Raw genomic sequence first — 23,079 nt, 5'->3', positions numbered from 1 at the left:
TTTCCCAGCATCACACGTGATAATCAAGATTTCTACTGTCTACATTGAAGAACAGCTGGGAGACCATATTGGTCAAGCTCGAGTGGACATGAGGCACTCACTGTTGGCGTGGGATGTGGCTTTTGACGTGTCACGTTGTATTTAGTCATGTGCGCACTTAGATTTGATTGTGAATTTGTGGGAGACCCTTTTGGGATTTAAACTGTTTAAGATTGATTTGGTACATGTAAAGACACAACAAAGACGATCCGGAGGACTGCTCTCCAGCCTCCAATCACTAGTGATAATAACATCAACATGAAATAAAGAAGCCCCCCTAATATTTATCCTTGAGATTCCTCCACTTGATTCTGTCCCATTAATTAATCTTATTATCCGACAAAAATGCTTTCTTTTGCTGAATATGGATTAAAGCAAAGGGAGGGGGAACAGCTCTTAATGCATGATGTGAATGAGTTATCCGTGAAAAGATGGCACCCTAGATTGTCACTACTTAACTGGACTCCCCATGAAGTTCCATGGCTAAACTTATTGTAGTGGAGACTGGAGGGGTGTGTCTTGCACTTCACCTGCCACTTAGGGTAGTCATCATTGTCCAAAACTCCATCTAACCCCTTAAACTTAATTTACTAATTTTATATTTGGTTTATATCGTGTTGGATCCGCGGATATTGTAAACAATTGTTAGTCATAAATGTTGCGTGTCGGGTTTGGATCATATCGAAGCATAGGTATAAGATTATATAAGTCAACTCTAACTCGACCTACTTAATTAAACAGGTCAGACCCTTCAATCATAACCAGTTTAATTAATTTCGTATTAAGTTCGTGAGTCGTGTCAAAAATTGTCAACTTATATTCACTATCTTACTTGTATGGAAAGGAAAATATTTAGTTGCTACAACTTTTACTACTTATAAAATTGAACTAGGATTATCTCCAATTGAAAAGAAATTGAAAGGAACCGATTAGTTATACCATGACGGTAAAATGGTTCAAACAAAAAGGTGAAATTACCATTTTACCATCATGTTATAACTAGCCAATTCCTCTCCAGTTCTTTTCAACCGAAGAGGATCCTAGTCCTTATAAATTAATGTGATACTGTTACGTAAGTTATATTTAAATTTAATTATTTAATGATGAGTAAACTATTACATTAATCTCTATAAAACTTATAATAAAAATTATAGTATTGTTAGTAATAACAGGAATAGCTAGGTTGGAGATTGGCTAGGCACGATAAGCTTACATGGTGTGACATTGTCACATCAGCTTGTGTGCATCCGTACATCCAACCTACTTCTGTAGGGGCAAGTCAAAATCTAAATGGCATGGATGCAGCGGAAGACTGAATTGACCCAACCCTTGCCCACATTTTCCTAACCTACGTTACCTATCAAAACCTACCATACCCCACAATAAGGCAATAATTAATTTTATCTCATCACGTCCAATTGACATGCAACAAGTGGGTAATATTTACTTGCCCTAATCTTCAATCTGGGTAAGTAATCATTGATAAAATGCAATGAATTCAAATTAATATATTCATTGCATCAACCCATCAATTTACTTCGATTCGATTGATCAATACAAATCGACTGTTTGACTCCTCACTTAATCGATACACAATTTTTACTGATAGAGTCGTATCCTCGTTTTTACAGTCCTTCCTTAAATGGTTCCACGTCTCTCTCTCTCTCTATATATAGAGACATGATTCAGCGCACGCGGCGTGCGTGGCACGCCCACGCACGACAGTGCAAAAAAAATTTAAAAAAATAAAAAAAAAAAAATTTGCACGCGGCGTGCCATATATATATATATATATATATATAGTTGGTAATACGGCCAAACTATTCTGCTAAACAATTGTTGTTTTCAATGTTTTGAAAAATCATGTCGTTGGGTGTGGACATTTCTCATGGTTTCTGTGCTCTTTTAGCTCACATGTGAATTGCAGAGTAGCTTTCTTCTGTTATGGAGCACGAGACAGCATCGAACTTAACTTGCAGGCTTCCGGCCAATATCAACATGCTTCCTGAACCACATTGAAAATGAAAAGACTTGACTCTTGTCATTCTCATGGCATTCAAATCGTTCATTTGAAGTACTTTACATAATTTGGAATTCAACCCTCTATGTTTAGTAGAATTGGAGAGAAGATCGTGGAAATAAAAAACATTAACTTAAGCAAATAAGAAAATATTAATTAGATTATGTTTAGATACGAAGAGAATCATTTTACTTCTGCTGAAAAAAAAAAAATAGACTACCTGGCCTATTGGCTACCATACAAAATAGCTGGTGTTAAAACATAATCTTGGTTTTGGGCCGCTAAACGGAGTTTAAAATATATTTTTCCATTTTAATTATAATGGCTAGACAAAATCGGATGATAGGAATGACACTTTCAACGGTTTAAGAACAACATCAGCAGCATATTTTATTCCTATGACTGCAGACTGCCAGCCTTTCGAATCTCAAGGTCATAAAAATGTTTAAATTCCATATTAACACCTGCATTCCAAAAGATTTACACTTTGTTATTGTTGAAAAAAAATAAATGGGTATTTCTTCAACACAAATCTCTTCTACAAAAACTACCCACTATCTCCCTCTTCCTCTAACACAAGTTTCCCCTCATGCCCTTGAATTTAATTCTGTTCTTAATTTCATCATAAATTAAGTAACCTTTTGATGTAGCGGAAGCGTTAATCGTAAAAAAAAAAAAGCACACACAATCAACACATGTTGATAGAAAAAAGAAACCGATAGTATTATTGATCAAAAGTTGTTTATTCTAATACAACTGATACTAATTTATAGTGAAACCCTAAAGCTACAAAATGATAAAATCTTCTAACAAAACAAAGAAAGGAAAAATATAATAACTATGTAAATACTTGACCAACATTAAAAGAAATCGAAATGTGAGAACCTTCTAGATGGGAAATTAGAAAAATTAAGGAAAGATATTATGCAAAATATTTTTTAAATCATAATCTGTCAATTAATTTCTTTTTTCCTTCTTGGGCATCAATCTCGATGGCATTTAGCACATGATTTATTAATTAATTGTTCGGAGGTACTGAAAGTCCACCTGTAACCTCTTGCTCCTCTTCGACTCACCTGTAATATATGATGCCTTTTCGTTTTGTACTTCCACCTCCGAGTGTTGGCGGACATCATGCTCACATGGAGCCAATGGTATTAGATGTCCCACTTAAAGTAGGTTTTTTTTTTTTTTTTTTTTTTTTAAGTAAAAGGGTAGACCCGAAATACCAATTGTAAATATCATACTTGGGTAAGACCAATTGTCAAAACCTATTTTTTGGTTTCAACAGTAAAACCTTTTTGTCCGAACTTGTTAATAACATGTCGGTAAAACCCTTTGTCCAACGGTAGGATTGCTCTTGCATAAGCCGTTAGCAATCCTGATGGTAATACAAGCCCCCTCGACAATAAGAGTCCCTTGAGATGAAGATGGACATCACATTTTTTTCAAAATTAAAATGTTACTTTATTCTAGTATTGCAAGCAAGGATAACAAACAAATGAGTGGGTACAAAATGGTTCCAACTTTCAAGTCTTCCCAATTCTGATCCTAATCCCCATCAGTCTTTTTTTTTTTTTTTTTTTTTTTTACATGTCCGCACAAGAAGGGAAGGGGGATTCGAACTAGTGACCTCAACTTCATTAAGTGTGGTTCCAGCCGATTGAGCTACCTCTTGAGGACATCTCATCAGTCTTTCTTTAATGAAAAATCAAAGTAAATTATTTTATAAATCTAAAGAAAATATCTCCACTGCAAAATGTCTTCTTTTAATTATATTTTTATCAACCAGTGGGTATGTGCTTACCGACCATTATATTGAATAATATTAATTACTAGACACATCGCAGCCATTTCCTGTTGTCTAGTTGATGTGGCCAATTCTGTCATCTTCCACACAAATGTCATGCAACACCTACTCCTTGCTCTTATACAAGACACTGAGGATAGTTCATCTGGAGACAACATCATCAAAAACTCCTCCCCACAAAAAAACACCACCAAGATTCAAGAACTCCCAAACAAATGAAGAACCATAGTACTCTTTCTTGGTTTATTCTTCCCCTAATCCTCTTCATCACCTTCAATCACTCCCATGCAAAACAAACAGAATCCATTTCCAACACCCTGAGAATCGAGCACTTGCTAAACAAATTTTATCAATGGAGGAGTCAGCAGACACAAGAGAACCAACTAAAATTAGCAACCCCTGTTGTTGTAGCAGGGGTTCTATGCTTCATAGCCGCCTCTATATCTAGCGCAGGAGGGATTGGCGGCGGGGGGCTTTTCATACCCATATTAACTATTGTGGCAGGCGTAGACCTCAAGACAGCTTCAAGTTTGTCAGCTTTCATGGTCACAGGAGGGTCAGTTGCAAATGTTATGTGCAACCTGCGCAGCACTTGCCCCAAATATGGTGGCAGGACATTGATTGACTTTGACATAGCACTTCTGTCGGAGCCATGTATGTTGTTAGGAGTCAGTATTGGAGTGATTTGCAACCTTGTCTTCCCAGAATGGCTTATTACTATGCTCTTTGCTACTTTTCTTGCTTGGTCTACCTCAAAGACCTGTAAAAATGGTGTTCTGCACTGGAAAATGGAATCTGAAGAGCTGAAAAGAAATGGGTGTGAAACATTAGAGAAGAGGTCGGATGAAAGTGAAGGGATTGAAGCTACTAAAGAACCTCTTTTGGGTGTGAAAGGAGATTGCAAATTGAGGTTTCCATGGATGAAAATGGGGGTCTTAGTTCTTGTCTGGTTTTCCTTCTTTACTCTGTATCTTCTCCGTGGCAATCGGCAAGGACAGGTACGGCTGCTAGCTCCATTTCTAATCATATATCCTTCTTGAGAATAATCTTAATCTTCAAAATTAACAACAATTACATTGCATACTTTTTTGAATTGAATGCAAAATCCAGTGATAGACCATTAATTAGTGTGTAATTAATATGTTACTTTGCTAAGTGATTGTATAGCTTTTTTGCTTTTTGCGTAAGCAAATCTAGAGACGGATTCAAAGCAGTGAAATTGCTACCATGTAGTTTGGGAATCCCACGGCCACTAGCTTCGTGGTCCGCTGGAATCGACGCCCACCGTAAGGGAAAGCTGCATCCAGGCCTGGACCTGGAGGGTCTTTTTACTTTATATTTTATTTTGTTTTAAATATATTAAGAAATATAGGTGATCTGTAAAAACATAATTTTTTTTTTTAAAAAAAAAAAAACATGTCCACACGAGGGAAAAGGAGGGAGGATTCAAATTAGTGACTTCCGCTTCATGAAGCGTGGTACACAACCGATTGAGCTACTCCTTGAAAACGTAAAATCATAAATATTTGAAGCCACATCATCAAGAGTCTCTTTCTCTGAACAATACAAATGGAAAAAATAAAAATAAATAATTATAATTATAAGATATCCCTTCATTCCCTTGTGTCTCACAATCTATTGTTATAAATTAAATGGCAGGTCTTTTAATAAAAACTAAATACTTTATTAAGTAAATAGAAATAATGTTATTTAGTAGACTGCGATTATCATACAACTTAATAATATAGTAATAAAAATCATCATTGAATCAGCAATTTAAAAAAAAAAAAAAAACACAAGAGTCAGAAAAGAAAATTTAGTACTACAACTAGTTCATCTTTGATACACCAGTGGTTAAACTGCTACAATTTTCTTGTCTTTTTTTTTTTTTTCCTGTGATTTAATTGTTTACATAAATGTCTTCTAGATTGGCAATTGAAACCATTATCACTGAAGTCCACTAGCTCTTGAGATTTATCCATGTCTGGTCTAATTCCTTCTGTCTTTCTTTTTCTTTTTTCTATTTTTTTTTTTTTTTTAATCTGTTTTGGTTTTGTGTTGTATAAAGATAGGACTCTCAACTTTTTTCCCCTAGCACTTTAGCATGTGTGGTTCGAAATATGTGCAGGGTATAATTGAAATAGAACCTTGTGGAGCGGGTTACTGGATTATCTCATCACTCCAAATTCCTCTGGCCATGACTTTCACCGCCTGGATCCTATGCAAGAAGGACATCGTTCAACATCAGGCTTCCAATCATGAGGTGCTTGAGAAAAGTGATTGAATATCAGTTTTCCATGATTTATTTGGTTCAAATTCTTCATACATCTATAAACAGAATTAATTAAATCATTTAATTAATAATCTAACATAAACTTTTACTCTTTTGTGAAGGATGAAGATCAAGACCTGATTAGAGAAGGACCATCAAACAAGCTCATCTTCCCAAACATGGCATTATTAGCAGGTATTTTAGGTGGTGTGTTTGGAATTGGAGGTGGAATGCTTATAAGCCCACTTCTTCTTCATGTTGGGATAGCGCCAGAGGTGACCTTCATTTCCATCTCCAAAAAATTCTCTTTTCATCATGTTCACTTTATACTGGCAGGAATTCTTTTTTTTTTTCTTCATGTTTTGGTGCAGGTAACAGCGGCAACATGTTCTTTCATGGTTTTCTTCTCATCAACCATGTCGGCATTCCAGTACGTGTTGCTGGGAATGGAACACACAGATGCTGCCCTCATCTTTGCCATCATTTGCTGTGCTGCTTCGTTCCTTGGATTGGTAGTGGTGCAGAGAGCAATTCAAGAATATGGGAGGGCATCTCTCATCGTATTCTCTGTTAGCATTGTGATGGCTTTGAGTACCGTCCTGATGACTACCTTTGGAGCTGTAGATGTTTGGAGGAGCTATGTTTCTGGGAAATACATGGGATTCAAATTACCCTGTTAAGAACAATTTTTGTAAATAGGTTCCCACTTCCTAATAAGTTTTCCGGTTAAGCTACTAAGAATTTTGTTTTCAAACGAAGAGAAATAAGTACAAATTAAACAACTTGCTGGCAGAAATCAACTACAAATTCCGAAGGTTTGGTCAGTAAATGAAATAACCTATCATCATAAGTTCATAACCGACGCCTTCCAACTTTTTTTTTTAATGAAGTGGAACCCTTCAAGGCATGATCATTTCGTGACTCATAATTGTCGAATAAACCCCGGATACATGACACCACCTCCAATAACCATGTATCAGTTGAGTAAGGGTTTGAACAGCCGATCTTATAGTATTAACCAAACGAACCAACCATTCGAGTTGAGCTAAATGAGCCAACCATTCGAGTGTTAAGGAAGAGCAGCACCATATCGCAAGTCTGCAATCTCGTCTGGACTAGATTGCAGACGTGCGATATGCTGTTGCTCTTCCTTACGAGATTGCAGAAGAGCCTCTTTGTAACTCCCAGTGATCCTTTCATCTGCAATCTCCTCTAAATGAGATTGTGAACTAGTGGTTGCTCTCGTCTGCAATCCCGTCTGAACAGGATTGCAGACGAGCCTCTCTTTTATGAGTTATCTAATTCTACAAAAACTTCTACTTATAGTATTGTTATTAAATACAAACAGATCAATTCTACCAAATCTCTTGTAAATGATTCTCTTTTATAATTAGTCTCTCTTTTGTATTAACCCTCTTAGTTTATTATCTTATCACATCAAGATTAGCTTGTTAGCTTGATGTGATCAACTACAATTATAACTCTTCTATATTTAAGCTGAGAAAGCAAAATTAGATTATTCTGCCCAAAAGCAAGTTTTTTTTTGCTTTCTTTCATCAAGTTGCGGACTTCCAGCCTTCCAACTTTTCCCTACAAACCATGTACACACATTTATTCTAGAACAATTAATAAGAGATATGCTTGACCAGTCAAAAATGGTACCTAGATTACCAATTCGGTTAATAAAATTAACCTACAAGCTGTTCCAACAAATCAACGACCAATGGGATTTCCCAACTTCTTAAATAACATTTGTCATCCACCTAATCCAGTCTTATTATTGCAAACTTGATAGAAATAGGAACAAGAAGATACTTTACGAACAAAGGCTTCCTTGTGCACTAGAAATGGAGACAAAAAAAGAAGCCCTGCCACCTTATGCAACTGGGGGGCGGAGGACATGGTCTTGTGAGATATAAAAAGAAGCCGGCGGCATGAACTGTCACATGGAAACCCCAGGGTACCCCATGAATGGCACCAGCTTGCCGGGGCAAACAATGGAGCTGGGATTGCAGGAGGATGAGGCAAAAAGCCTGGTTGAGTAGTCAAAGCTTTTACTTGCCTGTCTTAAGCCTCTGTTTCTCATCACGAAGCTAATTCTTCTCTTCCTATACAAACAAAGCTCCACTCAGCGTGACCAAAACAAATTGAATGTGCAACTTGCCCGTTTTCCTTATGGATACCTTGCAGCACTCAGATATATAGAATAATTCCAAACACCAAGTGCATTTTCCATATCCCTTCTAAAGAGAAAAAAAAAAGAAAAAACTGAAACAACAAAACACCAGCGCACCTTCATTTCATTAATCTTGTCTGTCCTGCAGACTCCTTCAACTTTTGGGCTTCACCTCGTAATTGAGTTATTAATGTTTGTACACCTGTAGTAGACTAAAATCAATTTTAATAGATACTTAATTCTGACAGTTAAATTAAATTATACTAAATGATTATTTAATTATAACTGTTAGATCGTATTACTAACGGTCATGATCTTGACTATCCAAAATTGAAAAGTCATGATCAGATCGCTCTAAGCGCTTTGATGTTTCATGCCAGGTGCTCCACTAGCAGGTACGGTGCCTAGTACCGTACTAGATTATACGTACAAGTATATACAACCCAAGCATAACTTTAAAGCAAAAGCTTAAACTGTGTTGGGCCTTATAAATACCAATTACACTTTCTCTTTTACTATGTGGAACTCTTTTCATTTGATACTCTTTAAATATATTAAAAAATCTTCCAGTGATTCTTCTCCCACTTCTCACATTCTACTTATATTAATTTTGAGAAATTGAGAAATAGTGTCCAATGAATCATGGGTTTCCTTAATTTTAGACTATAAAAAGTCGATTGTTTTTTATTTTTAAGATAAAGTTCACTTAACCCCCTCAAACTATCACCCCAACTACAATCTACCCTACAAACTATCAATTACGACAATTTACCCCCCAAATTACCAAAACAATGACAATGTACCCCTCAATGCTAACAAAATGACGAAATTACCCTTATAGAATTTTTAATAAGACAAAAATACCCTTAAAATTTTGAAAAAAAAATTAAATTTTAGTATTTTATTTTTATTTTAGTAAGGGTAATTTCGTCATTTTGTTAAAATTCGGGGTACATTGTCATTGCTTTTGTAGTTTGAGGGACAAATTGTCGCAATTGATAGTTTGGGGAATAGATTGTCATTGAGGTGGTAATTTGAGGGGGTTAAGTAGACTTTTTTTTATTTTTTCTAATTAAGTCAACTGCTCTTTGCTTGGACAGAAAGATATATTATGTCAACCAGTATTAATGAATTCCTTTAAAACTAATAGGCTTTCCTTACGAATTAAAGGAATTAGATTAATACTTGTTGACATAATATATCTTCTCGTCTCTGTCAACGCAAGAGCAGATAATTAATTTAAACATAACATCACCATATATTTTATTTCTCTGACTGCAGGCAGCCTTTCGAATCTCAACAAGGTCATAAAAATGTTTAATTTCCACATTAACACCTTCATTCCATAATATTTACACTTTCTAGTTCTTGAAAAATAATAAATGAGTATTTCTTCTACAAAAACTACTCCCTACCCCTCGATCTTCCTCAGTTCTTCTAACACAAGTTTTCCCCACATGCCCTTGCATTTAATTCTCTTCTTAATTTCATCCTAAATTAAATAACATTTTTTTTCAAAATTAAACTGAAATTTTATTCTATTATTGCAACCAAGGATAATAATCAAAAATCAAAGTCCATTATTTTATAAAGCTTGGAAAATATCTCCATTTGAAAGTTTCTTCTTTAATTATATTTTTATCAACCAGTGGGTTTTTGTTTACCGACCATTGTAATCTTCAACTATTATATACGCTAACGTTTGAGTATTCCCCAAGAAAAATACTTGAACAAAAAGAAAATACAAAAATATCCATAATCTTAGAGTAACGTTAGAAGTCAAGCTTATATTCTTCTTATATCATTTCAAAAATAGTGTGTTCTTGAAGTGACACAAGAGAGATACAAGAGTGAATTCTAGAATTACTCCTAAACTTGTAGACAGCGTAAAATAGTTGTAGATAAAGAAATAATCGTCAACTACTATCCTTGATTCTTTTCATTCTTGTGTAGATCTCTATTCACATAATATTCTTGATTCTTGCCATCTTTGTCCTGATCTTTTCTGTTTAGAGACTCTAATAACAAACCCCTTACATTTAGCGATATATTTTAAAAATGTAGATTATTCTTGCAAAATCATAATTGCAAACGCACCCTAAAACAGATTTGACCAAAAATAGGTAAATCTGGCCCGGATCAACCTCTTCCTTGCTCTTATATAAGAAGACACTGAGTACAGTTCATCTGGAGACAACACCATCAAAAGCTCCTCACAAAAAAAAAAAAATTTTAAAAAAAAAAACACCATAAACATTCTTGAACTCCGAACAAATGAAGAACCTTAGAACTCTTTGTTGGTTTATTCTTCCCCTAATCCTCTTCATCACCTTTAATCATTCCCATGCAAAACAAACAGAATCCATTTCCAACTCCCTCAGAATCGAGCACTTACTAAACAAATTTTATCAATGGAGGAGTCAGCAGACACAAGAAAACCAACTAAAATTAGCAACTCCTGTTGTTGTAGCAGGAGTTCTCTGCTTCATAGTCGCCTCTATATCTAGCGCAGGAGGGATTGGCGGCGGCGGGCTTTTCATACCCATATTAACTCTTGTGGCAGGCGTAGACCTCAAGACAGCATCAAGTTTTTCAGCATTCATGGTCACAGGCGGGTCAGTTGTAAATTTTATGTGGAACCTGCGAAGCACTAATCCCAAATATGGTGGCAGGACATTGATTGACTTTGACATAGCACTTCTGTCGGAGCCATGCATGTTGTTAGGAGTGAGTATTGGAGTGATTTGCAACCTTGTCTTCCCAGAATGGCTTATTACTATGCTCTTTGCTACTTTTCTTGCTTGGTCTACCTCAAAGACCTATAAGAATGGTGTTCTGCACTGGAAAATGGAATCTGAAGAGCTGAAAAGAAATAGGCGTGAAACATTAGAGAAGAGGTTGGATGAAGGTGAAGGGATCGAAGCTACAAAAGAACCTCTTTTGGGTGTCAAAGGAGATTGCAAATTGAGGTTTCCATGGATGAAAATGGGAGTCTTAGTTCTTGTCTGGTTTTCCTTCTTAACTCTGTATCTTCTTCGTGGCAATCGGCAAGGACAGGTACGGCTGCTAGCTTCATTTCTAATCATATATCCTTCTTGAGGATAATCTTAATCTTCAATTAACAATAATTACATTACATACCTTTAAAATATTCATTAAATTTTTAAAATATAATTACATGCTCTTACCATGTGTTGTTGGAAATATGTGCAGGGTATAATTCAAATAGAACCTTGTGGAGTGGTTTACTGGATTATCTCATCACTCCAAATTCCTCTGGCCATGATTTTCACCGCCTGGATCCTATGCAAGAAGGAGAGCGTTCAACATCAGGCTTCCAATCATGAGGTGCTTGACAAAAGGATTGAATATCAGTTTTCCTAGATTTATTTGGTTCAAATTCTTCGTACTTCTATAGATTGCCACGATCCCAAAAGCCTAAGTTAATCATTTAATTAATAATCTAACATAAATTTTTACTCTTTTGTGAAGGATGAAGATCAAGACCTGATTAGAGAAAGACCATCAAACAAACTTATCTTCCCAATGATGGCATTATTAGCAGGGATTTTAGGTGGTGTGTTTGGAATTGGAGGTGGAATGCTTATAAGCCCACTTCTTCTTCATGTTGGGATAGCGCCTGAGGTGACCTCTAATCCCATTTCCAAAAACATTCTCTTTTCATCATATTGACGTTAAACTGACAGGAATTCTTATTTATTGTTTTTATCTTTTGGTGCAGGTAACAGCAGCGACATGCTCTTTCATGGTTTTCTTCTCATCAACCATGTCAGCAGTTCAGTACGTGCTACTGGGTATGAAACACACAGACGCTGCCCTCATCTTTGCCATCATTTGCTGTGCTGCTTCACTCCTTGGATTGGTAGTGGTGAAGAGGGCAATTCATGAATATGGAAGGGCATCTCTCATCGTATTCTCAGTTAGCATTGTGATGGCTTTGAGTACTGTCCTGATGACTACCTTTGGAGTTGTAGATGTTTGGAGAAACTATGTTTCTGGGAAATACATGGGATTCAAATTACCCTGTTAAGAGCAATTTTTGTAAATAGGTTCCTAATTAGTAAGTTTTCCGGTTTAAGTTACTAAGAATTTTTTTTTCAAATGAAGAGAAATAAGTACTCATTAAACAACTTGCTGGCAGAAATCAACTACAAATTCTGAAGAAACAATTCATTAGAATGCGTCTTTTCTAGAGAGAGAGGCTCTACCTTCTCTCTAGAAAAGCCCTTTCCACCTCCTTGTGAGGGCTTTAAGGGGAGGAGGAACGGTTCTTTTACTTTCCTCCTCCCCTCTTTCTCCTTTTCTTCCTCTGTTCTCTTTCCCGTTGTTGTTCTTTGCTGTGTTTTTTTTTTTGTTGTTTCCGTACATACCAGAAACGCCGACCTCCTCCTTTCCCAGCTCTCAGCTTACGCCAGTCCACCAACTTCAGCCCTCCATGGTGCCGCACCGTCCGTTTCTTCACCGAATCTATTGAAGGTTTTAGATCACGTTTTTTTCAAAACTAGATCTACAATCTTCTACCATGTTTTTACCCCCACACGTCTCTTCACTATGCTCTCCGGCATCCCACCTTTCAAACGCCGACCGCCACTCTCCACGACAAGCGTGATTCACACTCGCCAACGCGTGTGCCCTATGCGCCGGTCAGTGTTTCCCGTCTTCTGTTTCCCAGCCATTGCTACTACCTGCTGATTGTTTTATTGTGTTTTTGTAATTTCTTTTGTATTTCAATTGTTTTTGTTTTCGGTTGTTGTCTCCTATTATTTCTCGGTTAGATTCAAATGTGGAGGCTTTTGTAATTGGTTTTATGTTGGCACCTCTCTCTTCTTCCGTCCCTGCATCGGACTTTGACAGTGCATATTCGGCTTCAACCTCTTCTCAGTGATCGGTATTGTTTCTAAGTAGAGGTTCAAATAGGTTCATCTTAATCTGTGCTCATTTTGCTTCTGTAACTGCTCTGTGCGGCCCTTTGAGAGGACTAAGTCACTTGTTTGACCTATTTCCTAAGCTTTATAATTATTTTTGCACTATTTTAATTTGTTGTTGGGGTGTCCACCCCTCTTTCGATTATAGGATCGCCCATTATCTCTTCTTTTCGGATCAAGAATGTGAAAGATTTTCCCTTGTAACCATTTTCCTTAATCAATTAGAAAATTAAAATATATATATAAATTACAAATTCTGAAGTTTCAGTCAATAAATCAAATAAACTATCATAATGGACGCCTTCCAACTTTGTTTCTTTTTTATGACGTTGAATTCCTTCAAGGCAGAGCCACATTGTGACCCATCATTATCGGATAAACCCTGAATACAAGGCCTCACCTCCAATAACCACATATTGGTTGAGTGAGGATTCGAACAGCAGATCTTATAATTTCAAACGAACCAACCAATCGAGTTGACTCTTGCAGGATTGAGGCCTTCCAACTTTTCCCTACAAACCATGCACATACATTGACTCGAGAACAATTAATAAGATATATGCTTGACCAGTGAAAAATGGTACCTAGATTACCAATTTGGTTAATAAAATTAACCTACAAGCTGTTCCAACAAATCAACGACCAATGGGTTTTCCCAACTTCTTAAATAACATTTGTCATCCACCTAATCCAGCCTTATTATTGCAAACTTGATAGAAATAGAAACAACAAGAGACTTCACGAACAATGGCTTCCTTCTGCAAAAGGAATGCAGACAAAAAAAAAGAAAAAGCCCTCCCACCTTATGCAACTGGGGGACGGAGGACATGGTCTTGTGAGGTATCAAAAGAAGCCGGCGGCATGAACTGCCACATCGAAACCCCAGGGTACCCCATGAATGGCACCAGCTTGCCGCCAACAACTTGGCCAGGGGCAGACAATGGACCTGGGATTGCAGGAGGATGAGGCAAAAAGCCTGGTTGAGTAGTCAAAGCTTTTACTTGCCGCTCAAGGTTCTCTTTCTCTGTCTTTAGCCTCTGCTTCTCATCACGAAGCTCATTCTTCTCTGCCTATACAAACAAAGCTCCACTCAGCGTGACCAAAACAAATTGAATGCACGTGCAACTTGCCCATTTTCCTTATGCATTACTTTGCAGCACTCAGATATATAGAATAATTCCAAACAGTAAGGGCATTTTCCATATCCCTTCTAAAGAGAAAAAACAGAAAACAGAAACAAGAAAACCCAAGCGCACCTTCATTTCATTAATCTTCTCTTGCAGATTCTCCTTTGACTCCTTCAACTTCTGGGCTTCACCTCGTAATTGAGTCAACATTCTCAGAGCATCACTCAGCATAACAGCCTTGTCCATCTTGGGAGGCCTTCCAGGGTCCAGGATAGAACTCAATTCCGTGAACCTTAAGATAATGCCAAAGTCAACATGAGAGACTCAGAGAGAGAGAGAGAGAGAGAGAGAGAGAAGAAGAAGAAAGAGAGAATTAGAGGATGCCTGTCATTCAGTCTATCCCTCCGCATTTTCTCTCTACATGCTTTGGAACCAGAAGCACTGCATGATCCAGACCGCACCCTGTGATTGAATAATTCTACTGAAATTTAGCACATGAAAAAAATAAAAAATAAAAAATAAAAAGCAGAGAAATAAACCAAGAAAAGGAGGGGGAAATTGAGATACATAAAGAATAACTAGTGAAATTTTGTGGAATATAATCAGTTTGAGATTAGAAGATCCATTGATACTAAAACAAAGCCAGACCTAAGAGCTTAAATACAATTTCCAACACCCTACAAAACAACAAGGTCGTAATGGAATACAGGAATAACCATCCATTTTATAACTTTGGGCCGCATGGCAGTCTACCGTTTTAGAGAGCCAATTTCCTTCAGACTATCTGAATTTGCAAATGAGCCTTCATTCTCCACACTGCCAAAACAACAAGATAAAACATGTGCTTATATATTACACAAGATTTAGAAGATTAATAAATAAATAGATAATTGCAGTTGATCCTGCTCAAGACACAGCCCATGTTTTTAATCAAACAGTTTAAAAGAGTAGGAAAAGAAAAAGGAAAAAAAAAAAAAAAAAGCAGGACCACTTAGGGTCTTTTGAACAAATTTCCAAAACCCTTTTGGCTTCTTAAATGCTGAAAACCCTTCTCAAATATTAGATTTTTTTGTAAGAAGGGAAAAGAAATGATTGCAAGTATCACCAACTTTCCCTTCTATTTACAACCCCACACTGCAAAAGAAATTCACAATGTCGGCATCATCCCTTGTTGGAGAGTTTCGAGGGTTTTGATATAATGTTGAAACACCATTTAACCAAAATTAGCTATATGGGTTCGGGTACAACACTCCTTAAGTAGGTGTCAGCTAATCATGCCACCTCAGAATAAAGGAAGGTCTAATACGCTAACTTTTACCAATAAAATAAAATTGAAATAGGACTTTTGACCATTTCATCTTAAAATCAATTAGTGTCCAATAAGGGAAGTCAAAACCTTTTATAGCATTTGAAATCGCACCCCGCAAGGCATGTTTTAAGAGTCATCCAAGTGAGTAGAGCGGCGCTATTGCAACTCAACAATCCCTCCCTAAATGTGACGCTCTCGCAACTCGAACTTATGACCTTGGCTCTGAAACCATTTGTTGGAACGGTCTTTTGACCATTTCTAAGTTCAGGTATTTGACCATCTCATCTCATCCAATTGTAATTTTAAAAGCAACATTAATTTTCAAATAACACAAGAGGAACATGGGTCTTTCTTTTAGTATTACAGCATTACTACTATTACTATATCTTTATTCCTTTAAAAAAAAAGGCGATATAATCAGTTTGGAGGATAATCGTACAACAGAAGCAGCAGCTGCACTAAGAGGATGCACATGATTATTTCTGGTGCTGAAGCATCATCCCCTTTGTCATCTACCCTTACCACTTGACTTCTCAGAAACTTTTCTGCCTCTCCATCTCATCATGCAACTTAACGCCGAGGACATGAAAACGAAAACATTCATCCTCGCTGCATTGGGAAATCCAGAGACTTGGGCCTCCCTAAAAGTTCCTGTCTTGGTATTATAATAGAGGAATAAGTTTTCATCTCACAACTGTAGCAACATCTTGCCGGTGTTATGGTTGAAGGCAAGAAGATCTTTACACCTAATCCAACCAAAAGGTAAATGAATTGGTTTGTTAACCCACTTGAGATTATTGTAGTCCTCCAATATCCAAAACTGCAACTTGTCGTACTCCACGCCATTGGAACTCGCCCACAGCCTGAAATAAAACCGCTGAGATTTAAAGTCTTCTAAGTTCTATCAAAGCCAAACGTCCACCAGATTGAGTTAGCTTTCTGGGGAAGGAATTATCGGGAAGCGGGATCTTTCTAAGTTGTTATCAAAAGCCAATAAAAATTTCTCAGGCAGACCACTTGTGCAACGCAAACGTGCAGCAGGATCGGCAAGATGACAAATAAAATGAATTGTGCCATTACCAAAAACAACCTTTTCAAGTTCACTCGGAAAACTAAATTTTTCTTCAAGTACAAGAGGTTCTATCCAACTCCATGATCTACTGCCCCGTGTGAAAACCCAGAAAAGCCTCTTCACTGCTCTGACCGTTTGAACAAGGACGACCTTGTGCTCGTTGGACAAAGGATCATACCATAAGTAGGAAAAATCTCAGTATTCCCAAGGTTTAAATCGAGTGGAGGATAATTGGGAAGAGTGGAGGACTCGCCAATGTCAGGACTATAGATGTGTATTCGACTGCCCTCGCAAATGGAGATCTTGTCGTTGAGGACTGCAGTTGTCGACCACAAAAAGTCGATTCCGATAGGTCTTTTGAAAGGGATTGGGGAGAGCCTAGTGGCAGGGCCAAGGGTGCTATCCTTTGGATTTTTGCGGAGTAAAAGCATTGCTCCCACAGTATATGCTGTCCGGATCTCTCAACCAAGAATACGACTCAGCGGCTGCAAGATTGAGTGTTGAAGTGACGATGGGCCATGGTACGGTGGTGTATTATGTTACATGCTTACAATGAAGGTCGGGTTGTGCCTTAGAGTGCAGCTCTTATCTTTCAATATATTGCATCTATCTAGTATTATCCATCATACAATCTCTACTATAATCCATTCTACATTCTCAATCTTCCATTCTCCTACTCATACAAATCCAAACCCAGAAAATATCCTTTACATATTAGGTTGTTGAAGGATTGGGAAACCCTTCTCAGACCCAACCAAACCAGAGAGACACGTGCTTTGCTTGCGTACTGCAAGTCTGTGTCCTTAGGCGGCGTGGAAAAAGATTTTGGGAATCAGAAATTTATCCTATTTCAACAAAATACATTAAAATTCTCTTTACTTTCACATTAATTAGAAGCTTTTGCAGTCTGTCATACGGTGATACATTGACATATTCATAATTGATTTTGCATTAAAACCACATAAATCACAATAATGTACCTCTTCCTGCTAGGATTAGTACCACTCATCAAACAAACATAAAACCAAGCATCAAAGAGGGGGGGGGGGGGGGGGGGGGGGGTGGGTGTGGTGAGGGTGAATTCTTGAGAAACCAAATTAAGTCAATTATAATTACCAAATAAATGGGACAAAAATAAACAATTACCTAAGAGAGGTCGGGGCAGAAAAAGAAAGATGAGGAGGAGGCCAAGTAGTAGAAGCAAAAGCGGTGGGATTGAGGAGGGAGGGGACGCGGATGTCCTCTATGAGACCGTAATCGTCAAACACCACCCAACTGGGATTTTCATTTTCCTGAGAACCCATGTCCCACTTCCGGCCGGAAATTCAAAGACTTCCGGCGAGAGCCAAAGGGGCGCAAAAAGCCGTCGTGGTTGCGAAGCGATATCAGAGAATAAGAATGAAGATGATGATGATAATGATGGGTATAAGAATGGGTGATTTTTGTTGGTTGGGATTTTGTACTATGAGTATGAGTGGCGAAAAGGTGGTGGAATATGATGGTGGGGAAGCACAGAAACAGGGAGACTTGTCATTTGAGAGAGAATCCTGATAGGCCACCACCTCCACCAGGACCACCACACACAGTGCCTGCCATAAGCTTACACGCACGCACAACAGCAACAACACGTTGATGATATTGAGTATATGGGCTTGGGCTTGGGCTTCGCATTCTTGGATTTTGAAGTTACTCTCTGTAGTGTTTGGGCTTCGCAAACGACTACCCAAAAGGCCCAAAGAGAGACTTGAATTCTTGTCGTTTCTTTTTCAAATGGATCTGAATAGATTCATTTGAAACGTTTCTACAATCTTAAGGGAGTCCCATAATCCGCCATATATGATTGAAACCTGTTAAAGTTAAAGCATTTCGAACCAATCTGAACATTCAACATCAAGTTCACCTGCTGCATAGATACTTCAATTTTTTCTTTTTTTTTATGTGTGGATTTTGTTGGTAATAAAATTTTTTTTATCCGTGTATCGTCCAAGGCTCGGCCCAAATCACGATCCTCAAATGGGCCGGGAGAGTCAACATGTCAACTGCTTAGATAACAACTGAGAAGTGGTGCAAATGATAGCTTTTCATTTCTTCATCCTAACTATTTTATTATTCTTGGTGAGACATTAGGCAACATCTTTAACCTACCAATGTGCCACAATTTAGTACGATACCCGATTTTGTATAAAATCACACTTTTCAACTGCGAAGTGGCAATACCAAATGTATTCTTGGAGTCCAATAATTGCAGCTTTGTAGCTTGTTGGAAGTAACCAATGAGGCATTGTATTGCACTTCACTTTTAAGGAATGAATATTAAGTGAACAAGAAGGGACATATGGACGAGACCATTGAAAAGGACCAGCCCACGGTTTGGTTCAACCCATGTACTTTGTACTCTGTTGATGTTGTTCATGCATGATCCATTAATATAATGTGAGGTTAAATTAATAGGGAAAGATGTGATGTATTACAAACATTTGTCTATTTTAATGCCATGAAAAGCAATAAAAGATTAAAAGTCTCATCAACTATATTCGAATCTTCTCCTAAGATTGCGGGCAGTGGCCTCCCAACTATCAATTACTCATTAAAAAATAATAAAGGGTAATTTCACTTTAAACCTCTTGAATTACCATGCGATTTGACAAGCCTCCCGAACTTCAAAACTTCTTAATTTGAACCCATGAATTTTTAATTGCAGTCAATTTGAACTCTTCCGTCAAAATGTTAAAAGTGAGACAATGACGTTTATTCCCCTAACTTTTTTATAGAATTTCAAATTTATCCTTAATTTCAATATAAAAATTATTTGTGTGGAGTTAAATTTAGTGAATCTATCAATAAATTTCTACTTAAGAAGAGAAAATTATGATTATCATATAAAGACCAATTTCTAGGAGAAGGATCCTCTCCAGTTGAATTCAACTGGAGACGAGCCGGTCCCTTCTAAATGAAGGGTAGAATTGTCAAAAAAAAATTATAAAATGACAATTATGCCCTTCTAAATGAAGGGACCGGTTCCTAATTCAACTGGAGAAGATCCCTTTTCCCAATTTCAAATGGCATACCTACAAAATGACATAGATATAATGGAGCTAGTGTGGTTTAAATACTAACAAATTGCAGGAGAAATGATATAGTAAAGCTAACAATATGAGATGTGAGTTGAATAGACTTTAAACACTTATTTTGAAAGATAATATGTCTAACTATTACATTGTTTTGGACATCCGTGCCATACTTTGTGATTGAATCAAAAAATGAATCTAAAGAAGTCTAAAAATACATGTTGAAATTCTCATTATAATGCAAATGTTAGTCTTATTCACATGTTTTCTTCTATCATCTATGTGATTGAAGGTATTGTTAAACCTAGTTTATATTTTGAACATAAAACATGAGCAAAAAATACACTAATTAATTTTCTCCGGACTTTTAAATTTGTTTTTAAATTTGCTTTTGATTTACATTTGATGAGAAGTGCTTTTAAAATTCAATATGAGTCATCTCAAACATTACAACGAAAATATCAAGAGATTGTGAATGCAATGAAGTTAGTTGAGCTTTCAAAACAGCAGTTACAAGCTACAAGAGGTGATAGACAAAACACTTAATTAATTTTAAGAAATTTTGGTATTTTGTGTCAAAAACAATATTATTGTTCCAACTACGAATAATTTATACCAACCGAAATCATGAAGAAAAGCTCAAAACTTGAAAATTTTACATTGATAGGTAACTCTGATAACTTAACAAACATTATTAAATGATAAAATAAAATTAAAATTAAAAAAAAAAAAAAGTAATGATATTGAAAATACACACCTACACAAGGCACTCCACTCCAACTTACATATCATCTGTTTTGATGGTGGACCATCATATATTCACATATCTCACATCTTGAAAACGGAGAGTACCATACCATACCATACCATACCATACATATGCATATACATGTACTGAAATGAACTATGCTGTATATACACGAAAGGAGTGAACAAAACTATCAATCCTTTTCCTTATCTCCTCTGGATTGGCACCAACAAGCTTGTCAACTGGACCACCGTCCTTCATCAGACAAAAAGTGGGCATGGCCTTTATCTCCAGCTTGGTTGCTACCTCCTGACCAATCAAATTGCATAAATATATTATTACCTAATCACCATCCACATATATTAATCACCAACATCAATTCAAAGAATCTTAAATCTAAGCCCTCGACCTCGAGGTTGTCTCTCATGTGACTGATTGTAGGTAATTCATACAAACTCATCTAATAAAGTGATATTTGTCTCTTAACATGTGAGAAGTATATGTTTTTTTAATAATATGTACTTCTCACATGTTTTTTTAATAGCTAAGGAACACATGTCACTTTATTAGATGAGTTTATAAGAATTAACTACAAACCAATTTATAACAAATTCATGTCCGCCGAATACCATGTCAACTTGGCCAAAGGAGGTGGCCACTAAATATATACATATTTTGTAAGTTACAGTGACATGTATAATGTCAACTTTTTTAATGGCAAATAGCTACTAGACCTTATTACGTTAGCATAGTGTGATACTTGTGAGATATTAATATGGGAAAGATGTTACATATTTATCTCTTATGTATATATATATATAAAAAAAAACAAAGCAAATCAAATCGAATCTAGGTGAAGAGTACTCTGCAATTTCTTTTAATTTCAAAATATCTGGAAAAGGTCGAGTTTCAAGTTGTAGAGAGTACACCACATGACCAGAAACAGATGTTAATACACCTCATATAGATAAAGTACCAATCCGCAGTTAATACGTGGAGTAATATGCTATATTGCCCTAATGTTGATTTCCATGTCTTGGGATAAACTATTTATTAAAAAATAATGCTAATTAGCAGGCTGGTATAGGAAGATGGTGGGGTAATGAAGATTAAACAAAGTAACAAATAAATCATTAATCTTGTAAAGATGAGATGAATTACCTTAACCTCATCAACATCAACTGTGAGAAACAGAGCATCAGGGTAGCTTGAAGCCAATTCCTCAAAAAAGGGGTTCATAGCCACTGAAGGCATGCACCATGCAGCAGTGAAGTGTACAACAATCTACCATAAATTTAACAGCCACAATTGTATTCGAGATCATCCAAATCTAAATAACTCCCCAAAAGAAGGAAAAAAAAAAGTAAAAGGGTGTGAAGAAGATTTGAAGGGATTGTTTTCCAGACCCATATGGAAGAGAACTACAAATATGAGTTTCAATAAGAAAGGCAAAGGAGAAGAGGGAGTTTATAGTGTAAACATTTGTGGGGTTTGAGGGAAACTTACAGGGCAGCCTTGATTGGTGGCTTGGGAAACATAGAAGTCCCATGATTCCACAGAGTCGACCTTCACAACTCTGGATTTATTCTGCTGCTCTGGAACATGGCCTTGCCCTTCCCCTTCCATCTCCTCCTTCCTCCTCTTCCTCTTCTGGGTGACTTTTGAAAGAAGCTACTACAACAAGGTATGGGTTGCCTCCCAAATCCCTAAAATATGTGAGGTTTGTAGTTGGACCCACTTTCTTACACGGATTACGGATATACACTACAGCTACATGTGAAAGTGGTAGGTTGATTAAGGGCAAGACAGCCCTTGGATTTTCTTTTCTGTTCCTTATTGTCTCTTCTAATCTTGTCCAATTCTTTCCTCTTTTTAACTTATTTGATATATTTCAGTAATTTCGCCACAGCAAATTACTTTTTCTTTTTCTTTTTTAAAATATTCACGATAAACACGAATCAAGTGAATACGACACGAGATCACATCATAGGTAATGGAAAGAAAAAAGATAAATCGTTTTTTGGGATATGCCATTTTCTGATTCAGTTTTCTGGATTTAAAAAATGTCGGTAGGTGCTGGAAGAAACTGCCTTTTACATTCTAGCCCCTCACTTGTAAGATTGACAAAACAAAACAAGTATATGATATGATATAACTTATTTATCTTATACATATATTTTTATAATAAAATTTATTGAAGCGTCATAAAAAAAAATAGTTATATGTATAAAATAAACAAGTACCTGATTATTTGTCCAATTCCTACTCACTTGGTCAAATAAAATGCATCTCCGGACAGAATTTCATCATATAAATTCACTGTTTATCCAGGAAACTTTATCCCAGTGTTGAAGAAAAAAACAATGGGCGCCGACAACATTCAGAAAGGCCTAAACTTGCATAACAAAAACATGCCCACAAGTGAAGGTGGTCCACAGCAATTCTAAACAGTCCATCCATTCAATTTATGATGATGATGATGATGATAGGAA

General features: G+C 36.7%; 4 protein-coding genes across 4 annotated transcripts; 2 read left to right on the top strand and 2 right to left on the bottom strand.

Moving 5' to 3' along the window:
* The first annotated feature begins 3,999 nt into the window (after positions 1-3,999).
* LOC132172019 (sulfite exporter TauE/SafE family protein 2-like) lies at positions 4,000-6,856 on the top strand. Its single transcript, XM_059583441.1, has 4 exons — positions 4,000-4,867; positions 5,998-6,132; positions 6,264-6,416; positions 6,513-6,856. The coding sequence occupies exons 1-4, from the start codon at positions 4,085-4,087 to the stop codon at positions 6,819-6,821; spliced, it is 1,380 nt and encodes a 459-aa protein (XP_059439424.1). The 5' UTR covers positions 4,000-4,084; the 3' UTR covers positions 6,822-6,856.
* A 3,735-nt stretch (positions 6,857-10,591) lies between these two features.
* On the top strand, positions 10,592-12,368 carry LOC132172849 (sulfite exporter TauE/SafE family protein 2-like). Its single transcript, XM_059584416.1, has 4 exons — positions 10,592-11,374; positions 11,531-11,665; positions 11,810-11,962; positions 12,060-12,368. Exons 1-4 carry the CDS (start codon positions 10,592-10,594, stop codon positions 12,366-12,368), a joined length of 1,380 nt encoding a protein of 459 aa, XP_059440399.1.
* A 1,575-nt stretch (positions 12,369-13,943) lies between these two features.
* LOC132172748 (transcription factor ILR3-like) lies at positions 13,944-18,364 on the bottom strand. The gene is made up of 5 exons (XM_059584309.1): positions 17,918-18,364; positions 15,144-15,206; positions 14,775-14,852; positions 14,520-14,682; positions 13,944-14,333 (listed from the first exon to the last, which is right to left on the bottom strand). Exons 1-5 carry the CDS (start codon positions 18,073-18,075, stop codon positions 14,067-14,069), a joined length of 729 nt encoding a protein of 242 aa, XP_059440292.1. The 5' UTR covers positions 18,076-18,364; the 3' UTR covers positions 13,944-14,066.
* Positions 18,365-20,577: 2,213 nt separating this feature from the next.
* On the bottom strand, positions 20,578-22,386 carry LOC132170349 (thioredoxin-like protein CXXS1). The gene is made up of 3 exons (XM_059581299.1): positions 22,094-22,386; positions 21,749-21,871; positions 20,578-20,896 (listed from the first exon to the last, which is right to left on the bottom strand). The coding sequence occupies exons 1-3, from the start codon at positions 22,211-22,213 to the stop codon at positions 20,744-20,746; spliced, it is 396 nt and encodes a 131-aa protein (XP_059437282.1). The 5' UTR covers positions 22,214-22,386; the 3' UTR covers positions 20,578-20,743.
* Between the last annotated feature and the right edge of the window lie 693 nt (positions 22,387-23,079).

This window comes from Corylus avellana, chromosome ca2 (assembly GCF_901000735.1).
Source record: "Corylus avellana chromosome ca2, CavTom2PMs-1.0".
Classification (NCBI taxonomy): Eukaryota; Viridiplantae; Streptophyta; class Magnoliopsida; order Fagales; family Betulaceae; genus Corylus; species Corylus avellana.
Note: the sequence above shows the minus strand (reverse complement) of the source record. Positions and strands in the feature narration are given on the sequence as shown.

What these genes read in the sequence shown, in the direction of transcription:
- LOC132172019 (XM_059583441.1), top strand. Translation starts at nt 4,085, where the DNA reads ATGAAGAACCATAGTACTCTTTCTTGGTTTATTCTTCCCCTAATCCTC. An exon ending in GTGGCAATCGGCAAGGACAG is followed by an intron (nt 4,868 to 5,997) that starts GTACGGCTGCTA and finishes AAATATGTGCAG; the next exon opens with GGTATAATTGAAATAGAACC. An exon ending in ATCAGGCTTCCAATCATGAG is followed by an intron (nt 6,133 to 6,263) that starts GTGCTTGAGAAA and finishes TCTTTTGTGAAG; the next exon opens with GATGAAGATCAAGACCTGAT.
- LOC132172849 (XM_059584416.1), top strand. Translation starts at nt 10,592, where the DNA reads ATGAAGAACCTTAGAACTCTTTGTTGGTTTATTCTTCCCCTAATCCTC. An exon ending in GTGGCAATCGGCAAGGACAG is followed by an intron (nt 11,375 to 11,530) that starts GTACGGCTGCTA and finishes AAATATGTGCAG; the next exon opens with GGTATAATTCAAATAGAACC. An exon ending in ATCAGGCTTCCAATCATGAG is followed by an intron (nt 11,666 to 11,809) that starts GTGCTTGACAAA and finishes TCTTTTGTGAAG; the next exon opens with GATGAAGATCAAGACCTGAT.
- LOC132172748 (XM_059584309.1), bottom strand. Translation starts at nt 18,075, where the DNA reads ATGGGTTCTCAGGAAAATGAAAATCCCAGTTGGGTGGTGTTTGACGAT. An exon ending in GAAATTGGCTCTCTAAAACG is followed by an intron (nt 14,853 to 15,143) that starts GTAGACTGCCAT and finishes ATTCAATCACAG; the next exon opens with GGTGCGGTCTGGATCATGCA. An exon ending in AGAAGATTAATGAAATGAAG is followed by an intron (nt 14,334 to 14,519) that starts GTGCGCTTGGGT and finishes TTGTTTGTATAG; the next exon opens with GCAGAGAAGAATGAGCTTCG.
- LOC132170349 (XM_059581299.1), bottom strand. Translation starts at nt 22,213, where the DNA reads ATGGAAGGGGAAGGGCAAGGCCATGTTCCAGAGCAGCAGAATAAATCC. An exon ending in CCACCAATCAAGGCTGCCCT is followed by an intron (nt 21,872 to 22,093) that starts GTAAGTTTCCCT and finishes AATTTATGGTAG; the next exon opens with ATTGTTGTACACTTCACTGC. An exon ending in TTGATGTTGATGAGGTTAAG is followed by an intron (nt 20,897 to 21,748) that starts GTAATTCATCTC and finishes TTGATTGGTCAG; the next exon opens with GAGGTAGCAACCAAGCTGGA.